Genomic DNA, 16,144 nt, shown 5'->3' on the forward strand with positions numbered 1-16,144 from the left:
TTAAAAAACAAGTATTTTTTATTGTTAAACCTAGATTAATGCTGCTAATAACAGAAGTATTGACATGTTACCTCCTTATTACACACGTGACCTTACTAGACTATTTACTTAACAAAAAAGGTGGATAGGTGGTACCTCTAGGTGGACCGCGGTTTCTCTTCACGTAACAAAAACTATTTTGTACATTACTTCTACATCTAAGTATTAAGCACACAATTATCTGCGAAGAGAAAAGAACAACACGCACGGTACTGCCATCGCCGCCAGAAGACTTCCTTTCAATCCGGTGGCGCCGTTGCAGCCGTCGTAATCACAGTACTCGCAGAACTCCACGTTGCTGCTTCTATCTGGACAAGTCCCGGCGGCCTGATTGGCAGACACTCCTTTGCACTCTCTGGAGACGATCTTCTTCCCGTAGGGTACTACAGATCAACAAAGATGACCAGGGTTCGCGCTTTCGGCTCTCACTCACCATTCAGGATCCTCTTGACGCACACTTGCTTCTGGTTGTAGATGTCGCCTAGATTGTTGATGCAGTCCCTAAGAACGGGCATGTCGTTGCGGCTGTACTGGTTGTTGGGGTTGACCTGTTGGTACCGGTTGCGGTACTGCAACATTTGGGTCGCGTTGAAAGGGTCCATGCAGGATGGGTCCAGATCCGAAGAGCAGGACCAGCATCGCAAAGCCCATCCTGAAAATGTCCCAATTAGGAAGCTTCTAGAATGAAGAGAGAGCGAGAGAGACGCAGGATTGTTTACCGGTCCACACCTACAAATTATACAACAAGAGAGAGACCAACAGTCTCCTGTCTCGTCCTTTTACACGGGTATTTTAACGTGTTACGTAACTTGTTGTTTATAAACATGACCAACAGCTCTCACGTTTTCAAGACATCCTGTTTTACGGTTGTAGGTGCGTACGCGCTCTAAACCCAATCCACGCTCCTTCAACCGGTCCCAAATCTGGGTCGTCGAGTGGCTTTTTCGCGAACACTGCACATCTAACGAGCCGCATCCTTGGGATTCCTAATGGCGCACAAATACCGCGTGATTGGTTTAATGAGAGTAATCGGCACAATCGAATGACAATATTATGGGGAGAAGCGTGGGTCGCGAGACGGACCCTTGCGGCGCACTCACCGTTCTGGACGTAGGCCAGCAGGATGGTCAAAAAGAGTCCCAAATGGGCCATGGTAGCACTGAACAAGCACACGCGATGGGACGGATTTTTGGGAGTTGCGTACGGTTCAGAACGCGGCCGACAAATATTCGAAAGGCGCAGGATGGCGGGTTTTAAGGCGCCCCCCCGGATTAATGTCCCCCCCAGACCTGAGTCCAGAGTCGGACTATTATTATGCTGGTAGGACGTGACGGTTCGTGTCGACGGTGATGAAAATTCGAAAAGGACGTGGGAGAATTTTGTTAAAAGTCATAAACCGACATGGAAATGATTTCATTATTTGTAATAAATGACGGAAACGAGCTCCGAGCGCGAGGAGCTTTCTACAATGTCATTGTTACATCGCATGTGTCTTGGTCTAATGATGAATATACTTAATGTACATATTAATTTATTGTTTGTTCGACGTATGTGGATTTGTAACCTTCGAAATTATTCCATTTTGGTTTTTTTGAATCTATTCTTTCGCACATTTTTGTGTGTGGCCGCGTTTGTTTGCGGTTTCCATTTTTTCCTTTAGCAAATATAGAACAATGTCAACACGTAGTAACGCAATACAATAACTCAAAACACGTGTAGCATAAATCACACTGTCCTTTGTAATAATAAAAAATACGTCTTTTTGGGTCAATTAATTCCATTGTAGAGATGAGGGTCCATTAAATCCTATTGATTTCTTGTCTAGACCGGTTCCAGATTTCTTTTCACACTTTCCACATTAATTAAATTATGTTAATTACTGCGCTCTGTGTAATTCGTGGGTTAATTCGGTTAACTTACTCCCCCTAATTGCTGATTAAATAATTGACCTTTAGTTAACTACGTCTACCGTCTGGTTCTTCAGAGACAACTTGGAATTATTTGATGGGATGTAACTGTTTCAAGGTCCAGGTAATGCGTGATCTTTAAATCCGAATTTGTTCCTACATTATCCACTTTCTAAAGTGTTACTTTTTATAAATAGATGTGTCGTCATGAAAACACCTGGACACTGACAGAACTGTAAAGAATAAATAAAGGGACGTAAAAATTTGCGTGAGAATTTGTGACGTTGGTAAATATCCGTCAATAATATTTTCTTATCGTCTTTTATGGAGCTTCAAGTTTTGTTGAATTCAGTCAACTTATTCGTGTACCAAAGGCTAATAAACCATTAGTTTATGTAATTTTGTGTTAGTACTTAAGCATTTCCTGACATGTTTTGTATTTAAAAAGCGTTTAAATGATTTTAACGAAAATTCGGTCGACGAATAACCACATCCGGAATTTGAATTATCATCAATTAACTTGATAAAAAATGCTTGCGTAAGACAATTAGTAATAATTTTTTTAAGTAAATGACTTTCTTTGTAAAGGATGAGTCACAATCCAGAGAGTACGAAATTCTGAATTGCTCTAGAATTTTATTATGTTTATTATTATTTCTATTCTATTATGCAATTTTTTTAGTAAATTGTTCCCACTGAGAATTCAAGCATGTGAGAGACAAGACTAACTCTCAAAAATAAATATTTCGGTTTTCTGTTATATCTTCCCACGTGATAATTTTTCCGGGCTCAGGAATGGAAATGGAGACGGTGCCTTTGTGGTCAACAACAACAAAATCATGAGTGAAAAGTGAAGAAAAACATGGAAACTAAATCACAGGCAAATGAATTGTGCTCCAGTGAGATCTGTCATAAATTCCAAATACCTTATTGGCGCGCCTAGTTAGTTTTGCTGGTAGTGCCAACCTAATGACAAGTCCCCAATTCACATCTTTAACGTTTCGACAGTAGGCGCGCTTATAGGGTATTTAGAATTTATGACAGATTTCTCACCAACGTATCATAAGTTTTAAACGACCTTGAGTTGGACAATCCACATCTAAAACGTTTTTACAATAATTACTTGAGATGTATTTATTTTAAATGTCAAGTCTGCATTGTTTGAGGTTTTGTGGCAACAAAAAAAAAGTTTTGGTCAGTACGAAAAACACTTCCATTTATTATTTTTTTGAAACGGTCCAAAATTTCCGGAAATGTAAGCCTTCTATTGGATGTTAATTACAATTGTACAATTTCTCTACAAATTTTCGATTTTGAGACTATGTATTCCAAAACCTTTTGCAAAAGGGAAATTTGTTTCAGAAATATGCTCGAATTAGTAACAATAAAGCTTTGGGTTTTCTATTTTTTGTATGTTGTTATTTTTATAATATGTATTCACATTCGTTTCTTGTAGAAACTCAGTAGTTTTTCCTGAGGAGTTTCCTGTCTTGACGTTTCGATATTAAAAAAAAAAGTACTTTAGGAAAGAGCAAGTTCTCATTTTACGTTTGTTTATTCCTCCCATTTTACAACTCTTGTAAAAACTTTCTAATTAAATTAGAAATAAAGGTCATCTCAGTCAGCAATGAACACTGCTGCTAAGAGTAATAATGTTCGACGAGCACGAGCGTATATTTCTCAGTGATGTTGGTTGCCGATATGTCAAAATCGATTTACTCATTGGACGTTTAGAAGATGTTATAGTTAGCTGAACAGTGGAATACTCAATACTGTCCTCCCAATTTCAGTAATATATCTCAAAATGTTAATTCTTTTTATGCAAATTTATTTCAAAACAATTTGACATTGACAGGACAAAGCGAAAATCTGTGCCACAAAAGTAAAGCAATACTTTCGTAAAAAATGATTTTATTTTACGTAACACAAGAAACAAAAGAAGAAACATTTAAAAATTATAATTACATCGAGTATTATGTTTCTAATTAATAGAATATTTTTTATACAGGGTATTTCACGACAAAGAGCCCGACGGAATTGAAAATGCAACCCGCAATACACTTACAAAATTAACGTGGCTGTTGTAAATATCGTATTGTTATAAAATGAAATGATGAATCCATGATGGCTTTGCTTCCCATAATTTTATTTGTCACAACTGACATTTACGAAAAATACGACGATTAAAATGTGAGAAAACAGACATGATCCTGATTGATGACGAATGCGATACAAATGCTTCTGCCGTTGAGCGTTTATGCAGACAATAAACATTTTCCCAAAAACTCTTCGTTTTTTCACAATTTCATTTGACCAAGTGAATGACGTTTATGTCAAAATTTATGAAACTCCACAGCTAACTATGTTTTATTTTTTTTATCAAAATCAATCAAATATCCACATTAACTTTGCAAGGGTATTGTGGCTGCATTTTCAATTCCATCGGACTCATTATCATGAAATACCCTTAGGGATTGCAACTGCTGCATCCCTCATCCAACAATCCAGCTGGATCCAGCACATTTTTCGGTGCTGAATCCAAAGATGCGGATCTGCAAGTAATTAACTTTCAAATATCACCTACCAAAGATTTTTTTTCCAAAAATAGGTAAAGGAAGTGAAGAGCAAGCTCACCATGCTTGAACGTTTCTATACAGGGTGTTTTCGAAGTTGAGGCGTTTCTTTTAACATGTGATAGTATACGTTGTTCTAAAGAGTTTTAGCCAAAATCACCTTAGTAAAATGTGTACGGCAATGCAGATACAATAAGTTAATTCTTTTGAAATTTTTGAAACCGGTCCTGTTTAATTTTGAGCTGATTTGTTAGCAACTAAAATTGACAAAAAAAAATCAAATGAGCATGGACGTTAATCAAAAATGCTGTCAGAATTGTCATCTAATTAGTCGGAATGGGTTATCATTACGAAAATAACGAGCTCACAGATATGTTGCTAAAGTATGGGCAATGCTATCAGAATATAGCTGCGGCGTCCAGAGAGTACGCAAAGCGATTTTCGGAAAGATTCCATCCTGGGCCACGTCAGTTTATTAGTCTAGTACAGCGGAGAAATAGACATGACCGGACTCAAAATTTTAGAAAACTATAAAAATATGCAATCAATTATCTCCGTTAATACAAACATTTTACTAAGACGATTTAGGCTGAAATTCTTAAGAATAATGTATGGTACCTCCTGTTACAAGGAACACCTCAACTTCGAAAACACCCTGTAGTGTAAAAGTTTGCATCTACAAAGCCTTCATAGAAATTACGTGTCAAACGTCAAATAATTTGACGTTTGTTATTTCTTATTTTATTAAAATCTGCAAAATATATACTGTCGCGAGCAATAAATTTTGGTCGTCAATGTCATTTCAAAATTTGGTTAGATTGTCACAAATTAACAAAAATTCCCTGCCTGATTATGCCCATGTCAACAAAGTGTCAAAAAAATGAGAAAAAAAATGACAGTTAATGTCATACAACATGGTTATGATATTTACGACTGTTTTACAATGGAGCATTTTAACGCAAGAAAATTTTAGGTCATTCATAGGTGCCATCAATGGAGTATAAAGAGCCTCACTACTCCATAAGAGACAACCTACACAAACACGATGTATTAGTGTAGGTGTGACGTACCTAGAATTTAATCTTGTGTTGATTGGCTTCCTCACACGCCTCATTACATCACAATTAAAGATTTTGTAACGAGTCTCATCGCCAAATAATATTCTCTTCTATTCCTCAAGTCTCCAGTTTAAAATTGTACGAATGCAAGGCTGGCGAAAATATTTTCTCTCAACCTATTTTTGGCTTTTAAACAATGTTTTACTTCAAGCAATCTCTTCTACAATGTCCTTGAACAAACTGAAAACTATTTTGTTTTGTTTTTTTGGTGTTTCTAATTGCGCTCTGCTCTCCAAAATTGACTTTATGCTATCGTCTGTTGGGTTCAGATCTGGTGAGTGTGCAGGCTATTTTGCTGCATTGATACAATCAGAAAAATATATCTATCGATCGAAAACTTAAATATCCACCTTCCTAATCCCAATCTGAAGGGAGCAATACCTCCAAAATATTCTGCAGGTAAAAACTATTATTGATCTGGACTCCTTTTCGGTGAAAATCAATGGCGTTCTGCTTGTTGCATACATTCCACCTCATATTATAAAAGACTGAGGATTTTTCGTAAGTTAGCAATAACAGAAGGTTTTGAAGGATCTGCTAACCACATTCCGTCGTTTCAGTTCTAAGTCTTGTTTCAACATTCTCCGAACAGATCTATCACTTATCCAATTAATTGAAAACTTGTCTAAGAAGAAAACGGAAGAAATTCTGCATGGCGTGACAGACAATCCCTCTTGTAGACTCTGCGATGAGGAAGACAAAACTCCCAACCTAAGTGGGAGAAGACCTCTATTCTCCGGCACTTCATTTCCGGAGTCTGAAGAAATAGCGAACGTTTTTCCTTTACATAGCCTTCTTACGTTTATTTTCGGTGTACAATGAAAGAAACACAACGCATGTCTGCCTAATTTTCTCCCACCTCTCTGATTTCATCTTCCGTAATGACACCGAGTGGTGTGGTGTTAATCAATCCATGACCTAACAACAATTAAACCAGCGACCCTTCATCATTTAATCGCCCGGATGAATCACTCCGTTTAGCTGGGATAAACAAATTATCGCATTGTGCAACAACCTTTATTTACAAAATAATATAAAAACATCCCTAGTTGCTATTCTATTTCGCTAACACTCCAACACTCTTTCTAGTACTTAGTAGAGCAATTTGGACAAGAAAATGAGCGAACAGCTCGCTAGACTAAGATAAAAATTCGTCGTTATTCTTGTTTGGGTGTTACAGAAATCACCTTGACATTTGTGACAAAAGATCGTGTTGGAATTAGGCAATTCCAAGCATTTGAACGGTTCGTTTTTACCATAGGTAACGCACTTTTTGATGGTTATGCTTTGGCTGTTGTCTCTGTCTGAAAAATAAACAACAAATCTCTTGTGTCGATTTGCAGATAGTACTTAGTACTCACCGTCAACTTTTTGTGTCAAGCAGGCGCTGATCTGCAACTCTGGATTGACGTTTTGGCAGGTTTCCGTCACAGCGGAGGTGGTTTCGCAGCCGTTACATTTGTAACATTTCAGCGAGTGTCCTTGAAATGTGTGCAAATTTATGAGACAAATTGACGGACAAAATGGCGATTTAAAAATGGTGCCGACTCGTTATGTCAACAAGGAAGTCAAGGAACTAGTTTCGTTACATAACAATGCGGTTAGTCTTAAGCAACAACACATCTACGTACCTAGGTGCAGGACGGAAAGACACGCGACGAAAAGGAGGATTTTCATTGTTCGGCGGTTTTCTTGCGGGAAAACGGACAAAGACTGCGCGGCGCTTCCTGGTTCTCGAGAGTACCTCGCGGGAGTACTACTTCGAACGCGGGTACAAGGTCACATGGTACGGTGATGGAGCGTCACAAACACACGCTTTCAGCTGTAGGTACCAGCTGAATCGTGCGTTCCGGTGGATCTCGGGTACCACTTTTTCAGAGGCTGAACGAGTCGTTCACCTGGCGATTTGGCGTTGGTACTGTTTTCTGTGGTTTGTTATGTGAAGTGACCCGCGACGTACCACTTGGGTGGACACCTGTTCGCTCATGAGGAAATGAGGTGTCGCAGGAAGGGGGCGCCATTTTGCATTTTAAAAATGGCAAAGATAACATTTATGTTTTGATGTTGGTGGTGTTGTTCACCTTGAAGCGACCAGGTGATGCTTTTGCGTCGTTTATTTTGTGGTGCATCTGTCGGCGCCTTTTCCAAAATTCAAATACCTCAAAATCAGTGACTCGAACGTGATAAGCGGCCAGAAAATTTTTATAAATTTTTTTACAGAATTTTCATGGCGTAGATGTGTTGTATTGACTCATTAATTTGATCGCTTGAGCGTTTACAAGTTAAAAAAAACGGCTACAATCTAATAATGCCTTTGACCTTAAAAGCAAACTAACAAAAAGTACAACAAAAAGTAAAAGTTAAAATCGATCCACTGTAGTTTTAGCGTATCAAATTAGGAATTCAGCTGCCTGAATCTAGAACAAAAAATGCTACCTAAAATTTATGCCAAAATTTATTTTAATATAGAAAGGACAAGTATTTATTACGAAATTTCATAGATATTAAATGCTCAATGTGAACACATCCTTTTCTAATTCATTTTCGTGCACGACGTGCGGCGAATTGCTGAATTTTCCATAACATTCCTCGGTTTTCTCTAATTTCTCTTGTCGCATAAATAAGATTCTGCAAAGTTGGTTGCATACTCTAGATACTTTAATTTTGAATGAGGCGGCCTCATGACGGTAACCTCGGTCGTAGAGTCCTCAACCAACGTGTGAGGGAGGTTAGGTTGTCGACGCGGGGGCAGTTGTGAGAGATGGGGGCACAGTAAGGGGCCCCTCGTGGGGGGCTGCCGTTTTCAGAACGGGGCGGCCTCATGAGAGCAACGCTATAGGTGATCATTATCTTCTCATAGATCATTCGTATTTTTATACTTTTCTGCAACTCATCAAATGTGTTATTTAATGGAATCAAACATTTCCGCCCTTGGTGTGTAGTATCAAATAGTTTATATTCTATCATTTTTCAAACGAATCATTTCTTTGTCTTAACTCTCTTTGAAACAACAAGATTTTTGTCACTTTTCAAAAGAAACACTTGAAGTGATGTTCTATTGAATTAAATGACAGCAGTTTAAATTTTTCAAGGGTATAGTCCAATTTTTACCCTTTTGCGATGACGTCATTTTCTAGTAACTTTACGTATGTTTGAGCTAGGATCAGAAACAAATTTGAATTGATCATAAATAACTATAAATGTGTCAAATTTGTTGACAATTGCTTCGAAAGGTTATGTTTGTAATCAATGTAATAAGTGAAAGAAATTAAAAATTGTCAAATTGACAGGAGCATAAAATAACCTCAAAGTGACCATCAATAAATAAACGTGCCTATTTTTTTTGTTTTTTTCTGTTTCTGTCGTTTCACTAAAGAGAAAGCAAGGAAGAAAATCGTGACGTCACCTCAAAAGGGTAAAAATTGGGCTATATAATGGAGATCGCAAATATTAATTGTATAATGTGTTGCCTACATACTGTCAACTAGTTGGTCATTCCACAATCAGTGAATAATTAATAATATTTCTTGAATTTGTTGTTATAAAAAAATATTATTATATGTAGTAGGAGAGATTTAAAATAATAAAAACTCTTTTGAGTCGGAATGTTGCTTCTCATTTTCTCCCAGATAAGCATAAAGTATCTGCTTTATATTTAACAAAGGAGTCTGTCTCTTTATCGTTTTTGACGAACATGCAGTCATTCAGGTCAGTGATAATGTTTGTTATTATTCAAACACAGACGCATCTTGCACAACTGACGACACTACATCCTTCAAGTTTGATAAAGACCATTCAGAACACTGAAAGCACAATAGTCTAGCCAGCGACAGAAGATATTTATTCTTATTTTTTAATCTATTGTTTAGTCAAAAGTCATTTATAATCAGCGAAGTCAAATCATTAGTATAGTCAGCATCGTAAATGTGCATAAATGCCAATTAAATGAGCCTGAATGCATCACAAATCATTATTAAGTGAAATGTCTCTGGATCCTCAAGAGGTGGAGTTGGTAGAGCTCCCATTCACAGCGGTCCTCCCTCCAGCACCACCAACAGAGATCGCCGTCGGCGCAGCGTTACATCGGTCGGCATTACAGGTATCGCACGAAATCGACGTGTACCCTGGGTAATCTGCACATTCAAATTTCGTGTCTTCTTCGTAAAGCACACATTTTCTCTGGTACAAAGTACTGTTGTGCTTGTCTAGAAGGAAAAAGATTATTCACAATGTCGTGGTTTTTCCAAAATACAATCAAACCTTTGAAAGTCTCCGTCAAACAGGACACCTGTTGACTTTTCCCCGGTTCGGGACAAGTCTCATCTATCGGTTCGTCACAGTCTATGTTACACTCTTTACAGACGAGTCCCAAGCCTGGAAACAATCGATGTTAGCACCCCTCAAACCCACCCCGAACATCGATCGGGGTGTTGTTCTCGGAACTATTGACTCACTTGTTCCCAGAATAACGATTAAGAAGATTGCTTTCGTCAGAAACATCTTGTATTGATTGTTGGCGGTTGCTAACTGAACGACCCATTGACGACCCACGATTATTTACAAAAATAAATCATGCAGGACCGGCTTCGTGTCTGAATAAGAGAACAAGCAAATACGTGGCTGCATTTGTGAGTCATGGGATTTTCCCACTTTTATTTGACGCAGTTGCATAAAAGGTTACAGAAAGGAATTTTACCTGAGCATTGCTTTTATATTGCATCAACAGCAAAAATGTAGACATTGAGTTCCTATTGCATTTGTTGTTTCACACTAAAATGGTAACAATAATATTTTTTATACTGCCAATAAAATTCATGGACATTTGGACAAATACATTTCCAAAAATAATCTGTTCTGGGAAAAAAATGTTTTATTGACAGTAAGTCACTGACTCATCTGTCATAATAATAATATTTGGTTTAAACTCTGTATACACAAATTTTCTTCAACTCAATATTTATTTTATCGTTGACTAAAAATAAATGTGATTTAACTCAAAAAATACGAGGGTGTTTCTCCATTTATTGTTCCAGACAAAAATAAAAATCTTGAAAAATTCAAACAACTGTACCATAGTAAGTAATTAATGTAGATCCATATCTAGGGCATTACTCCATAGCGAATATTTTGCAAAACTCTATGGTTTAGGCGAAATATGTCAAAGTGTCAAATATCCAAAAGATCATTTGAGAGAGACCTTATACTTTATCTAGTAGATGGATATTAATCAAGTGGACTTGACTTATTTTTATTTAATTGCAACAGGTATGCATGGGTGGATGTCTAAATATTTAAATTATTGAAAATTTGAGAGTTGACATTTACACGAAGTAGATATTGCAGCATTGCATGACAGCGAATAAACGCCGTAGTTGGCATTTGGTGTCAAATCGTAAAATGTTAATAAAGATGTGTGGAGCAATGATAGCAGATTTGCAAAACAAAAAACTGTAGAAATGGAATGGAATGTCAACATAAATTAATTAAAGAAAAAAAGAAAATATTTTCGTGCATCTAGTCTAGACTTTGAAAGCGATGTTGCCAAACTTCCACGTGACAACCGATTGAGGTTAGAATCTGAGCGGCAACGACTCCCGACTATTTGTAATAAGTTTAAATCGATATGATCCCAAATAAATAAACGGTAAGATAATTTTTTCATTAATTTTCACGTAACTTCCAGATTTAAAAAATATGACGTTCAATTTTTGGAAATTTTAATTTTGGGTTAATTGTGGGTACATTTGTAAAATTATGGTTCCTCCAGTAACCGTGTATTAAAAAATCCAAATTTATTGATTTGTTTTTGGAAAACCATCAAACCGCTTTGAGTCACACTAGTTGGCAATAATTGTTGCAACATAAATGGAGCAAAACTGTACCAGCTTCAATATCACAACATAAGATAACATTGCAGATTAATTATTGTTGTTGTAGTAAACAGAATACCCAGAATTATTTTTCAAATTTCGTTAATTAACGCTAATATGATGATAAAAGTTCCCTAGAAAATTCGCATATACAGTGTGACTTTGAAAGTTGTGCAGATATTTTAACCCGATGTAGTACGTGTTAAAAGAAGGTAAAATAGCCCAACTTGCCTTATACAAATGTTAATGGTTTACAAGAAAATCAAAGGAATCACTTTGTTTGGGACACGCTGAAAAATTTCAAGTTTGGCGGGCAGTTTTGACGTACGACCAACCTAAAATGTAATTTTTTCTGTCATTCGATGTTATGTTTGGTTTTTATCGTTAAAGTTTTTTGAGCTTCATCGTGAAATTTTGATAAAATTTGTAAAATAGTGCCTGCAACTTATTCAGAAAACAACAAAGTAAAAGGATTGTAATTGTGAACAAAAATATAAAATCAGAGAAGTTTGCAATGCAAGCTTCAGCACCACGTGCTCAAGAAAGCCGAATTCGATTCAGATGCCTCTGTTTTGACGAATTTTCTGAGGGGCGAGTTGCAAGACGCCGAGTACTTGTTCGTGGCATCTAAAATGCAATCTTCTCGTTAGCGGCCAAATGACAACAAAAAGTTTACTATGATTTTTTTTTTTGACCCATCTTTTCATAAAATTCAGTGGCTACCAAACTTTTTTTGAAAAACTTTTAGCTCCGTTTTCTCGAAAAATATCAATACATATTTGATTGGCTCATTCGTTAAATCAGTCGCTGCTGCTTGAAAAATTAGTATTTTGTTGACTAAAACGGATTTTTTCGTGTTTCATCTATGATGCATTTGTCAAAGTTGTTTCTACAATTCTTTATTATATTTCTGGGAAGTTTTGATTCAATCAAACGTTACACAATATCGTTTTTATAGGGCTTTCTTTGGAACTGTAATAATAATTGTTTGTTTGACATTAAAAAATTTAATTCTCCACCCACAAAAAATGTACATCTGCTGAATGGTTAATAATTATATAATAACATATCTTTCTGTAAGTGCAAATATTTTGAGTAAGTAAATATTTCAAATGCTTTAAAGCTTGTTACGTTAATACCTCCTCCAGGTGCTACTTATTAATTAACATTATGGACTTTGATAACCTTCTACAATTTTAGAAACTTTGCAACATTTACTGCCTAGCCCAGTGGTTCCCACTTTGCCAAGGTCTGCAAACCAAACCGTACCAAAATGACATATTTTATTTTACTAACTTCAATTAGAAGTTTTGACGTAACAACAGTAAACCCAAACAAATTGTCGAAAAAATTTCACAGAGGTGCGCATAAAACAGAATTACATATTTCAAAGCTTTTCCACCCTGATAATCAGGAAATATTTGTGGTTTTTTTTTATCAGGAGACTCCAGAAGAAGAAAAGATTTTATTTGAATGGTACTACGAACCCAGGAGGGTGTGCGGCCCGCCAATTGGGAACCACTGGTCTAAACGGAGCTCCAGCTGGAGAGCAGCTGCCACTGCCTACCTACTAAAAAAACTATAAGACTTCACATACAATGGGGTAATACACCACGACCACATAATATTATATTACATAACATATATTACAACTTAATATTACAGTGAAATCACAAATATCTCGGTGTTACAATTTACATTCACATTAACTTTCTAGTGAGAAGCGCAACGACGACGCTGAGGACGCTCAACGAACTCCAACTGATCCTCGACGCGGCACTCTTTTCGTTGCAGAAATCTTCAGCGCAAGTTTTACACGTCAGTTCAACTTCACCTGTTTGCATTTTAATACAATCGTATTTCCCATCTTTGCCTCGATTCACGCACTTTTTCTCGGTCATCTTCTTCTTGGTGCCGCCGTCTTCGAAGATGTGGGTTAAGCACGCGGCTTCTTTACCTGCAGGGCTCGATATGCACGTCTCGTCTTCTAAACTGGTGCAGTCGGCATCTTTGCAACGTTTGCATTTCAAGGCCAGACCTGAAAGAACAAAACAAGCGGTAATCTTATACAGTTACTTATCTTTTGGGTTGGTTTGGAATTTCCCGGATGACTTCGTGATTTGTTTTAGTTGCCTTAATAGGAAATCGTGCAAAGCAATTTCAACGTAGCATGTTTTATTGCCATCGCCCAACACTTTACAAGCAAAGCTATTTTTTTTTCTGAATCTACATGCTTCAAAAATATGTCGATGATAAAGATTTTTGATTTGGGAGTCAGCGGTGGAAGATAGGAGCTAGGTGATAGGGAATCAAAAGTGGCACAGACTCGCTCACATCGATGTATTTTTATTAAAATAGATTTAGACTGATGTAGATGAACGTGCGGCGTAAATATGGCTTTGGGTGTTGGCCTGTTGGCAACAAGCGGAGGGAAAAAAGGTGTCGAGTTGAACGAAGAATTCTGTTGCGTTTTTCATGTGGGAAAAAACTTGTTAAAAATGAAGAAGATGAGATTTAAAAAACAATGAAATTGTATGATTATTGAAAAAAGTCATGGTCTCAGTGGATTTGTACGAAGTAAAAAACATATTAATATTACAAGAATGAATGATGACTTGGCCTCTTATGACCTTCGCTCCTACTTAATTATGAGAGTTGCGTCGATTCAATAAAATAGTATTAAACTTGTGTTTTTTACACTATTCGCCGTTTTTGTTATTACTTTTTTTTAAATATGATTTAAAAAATTACTTACTTGCTTGAATAAGAGCCAAAACTAAAAAAATTCCAACTAATCGTGCCATTTCTGTTCACTTGATTGCTGATGTTAACATTTACCAATTGAGATCTTGCACCGTTCGCGAGCGAACAACTTTTAAAACTAGAACAGTAAAACGGAAGAATGCAGTGGCGCCACCATTGGTTGATTCATGTACTTTCGAACTGTGAGCTGCGAGTTTTCAACCTATAGTGCTTTCGTCTGACTCTGAGGGTTCGAGTTATAAAATTATAATATTCACAAAAGCAACAAAGCGGCATTTTTGCAGGCTGCTGTAGACAGATAAGCTCGAATTTTGCTAGCGCCGCTTGTTGCGAATAACGGTTTGAATGGCCGATCTTCTAGAACCAGTATTTTACGTTTTTTACTTCCCCTGAGAACTAAAAGTCTAGTCAAATTAAAACTTTGCTTGTATTGATTTCTTTTGTAGGGCACAAAATTTCCTACTTCTCAATAGCTGCCCCGTATCTCTTTTTTTTTATATTGTAGCTGAGAAAGCTTCAAAAGCACACCCCGAAATCTCCCCGTTTCGCGTGACTTACAGATTCTGTAAAGATACTGTAAAGAAAATTTCAATGCCAATTAGAATCATTTTATTCAATTTTTAACGCGCCGTAAAACATACAATTTTAATTTCCATTTTTTAGTAAATTTTGAAATGGCTCCTGGTGTCTCAATTTTTTTAAATTGTAATATTTTTTGTCTTTCAACCGATGAAATGGAAAGTGGTATCGAAAAAAGACAATAATTTTTGAAAATATTTTCTTTATTTTATTGTTGAAGATTTTTATATAAATAACTTGTTATAAACAATTTCACAGTAAATGTTTTATGGCATACAATGTTCTCTGGATTTTACTGTCCTTGATTTTTTTAAATATAAAATTATTATCTAGTGACTTTTATTTTAATTGAATTGGGTTGGTATTGATGAACCAATGTCATGTCATTAAAAATTAAAAAATTGTCGCCCAAATGTTGTTACAATAATAATTTTTCCCATATGTATTTAATAATCATTATTTTTTTTCTACTTCGGTGTCACAGTAAGCATTTTGTAACTACTTTTTATAGATATCTAATGTACACTAATAATTACTCTATATTGAAGCTAATTTTGTTGTCCTTGAAAATCTTATTGTCATTAATATCCCGCAATGTTTCAATGCACTATTCCTACTTATACTTTTATTTTATCATTCATCTAAAAATTATTCAATTTCGCTGTACGACAGTAACATTTTGAAGTTTTTGATAATTTCTAAGAACAATCAAAACATTAATATTTATGTATGTATGTACTATTATTTTCTTTCCCTCAAATGACTGACGCTTCTATTGTAATACGCACAAACAACAACAAAATTATTATCAAAAAGCATTGAAATAGTCTGGTATTGATAACAAGTGTCACACCTCATATCTCAAGGTTTTTAAATTTAAATTTGCGCGGTTTATCGCGCGTAACCATTACTGTCGCTAACCTTAATTTATTGGGTGCATAAGGCCTAGGTTCACGCACACGAAGAGAAATAGAATTTAAATGTCAATAAAAAATGTCTACGCAGTTTGAAAAATGTCGGTTAACAGGACTACAATCCTTGACACTTTTTTAAAAAGTATTTCTGCGTTTAACAGTTATGTAATATTCGTCTTAACAGTTATCATTCTTAACAAGGATTAAAACTGGCAACTGAATGTTATACAGGATGTACCTACACTTATAAGATACGTGATATCCTGTTATTTCGTATTTACTTATTTGCCAACTTGCATTGCAAAACAAATGTCGAGTCGCAAATTGATTCATACTCTTATTCATAATTCTGTTGATTAATGAATTCTTTCTAATGTTTTC

The 16,144-nt window shown here is 36.1% G+C and overlaps 3 protein-coding genes across 3 annotated transcripts; all 3 read right to left on the reverse strand.

The window, feature by feature from the left end:
• On the reverse strand, window positions 1-1,300 carry LOC138138653 (UPAR/Ly6 domain-containing protein crok-like). Its single transcript, XM_069058654.1, has 3 exons — window positions 1,140-1,300; window positions 473-691; window positions 1-422 (listed from the first exon to the last, which is right to left on the reverse strand). Exons 1-3 carry the CDS (start codon window positions 1,189-1,191, stop codon window positions 217-219), a joined length of 477 nt encoding a protein of 158 aa, XP_068914755.1. The 5' UTR covers window positions 1,192-1,300; the 3' UTR covers window positions 1-216.
• An 8,157-nt stretch (window positions 1,301-9,457) lies between these two features.
• On the reverse strand, window positions 9,458-10,248 carry LOC138137876 (uncharacterized). Its single transcript, XM_069057455.1, has 3 exons — window positions 10,092-10,248; window positions 9,898-10,011; window positions 9,458-9,842 (listed from the first exon to the last, which is right to left on the reverse strand). Exons 1-3 carry the CDS (start codon window positions 10,135-10,137, stop codon window positions 9,634-9,636), a joined length of 369 nt encoding a protein of 122 aa, XP_068913556.1. The 5' UTR covers window positions 10,138-10,248; the 3' UTR covers window positions 9,458-9,633.
• Window positions 10,249-13,123: 2,875 nt separating this feature from the next.
• Window positions 13,124-14,434, reverse strand: LOC138137875 (uncharacterized). Its single transcript, XM_069057454.1, has 2 exons — window positions 14,263-14,434; window positions 13,124-13,545 (listed from the first exon to the last, which is right to left on the reverse strand). Exons 1-2 carry the CDS (start codon window positions 14,309-14,311, stop codon window positions 13,208-13,210), a joined length of 387 nt encoding a protein of 128 aa, XP_068913555.1. The 5' UTR covers window positions 14,312-14,434; the 3' UTR covers window positions 13,124-13,207.
• Between the last annotated feature and the right edge of the window lie 1,710 nt (window positions 14,435-16,144).

The sequence above is a fragment of the Tenebrio molitor genome, chromosome 9 (genome assembly GCF_963966145.1).
Source record: "Tenebrio molitor chromosome 9, icTenMoli1.1, whole genome shotgun sequence".
Classification (NCBI taxonomy): Eukaryota; Metazoa; Arthropoda; class Insecta; order Coleoptera; family Tenebrionidae; genus Tenebrio; species Tenebrio molitor.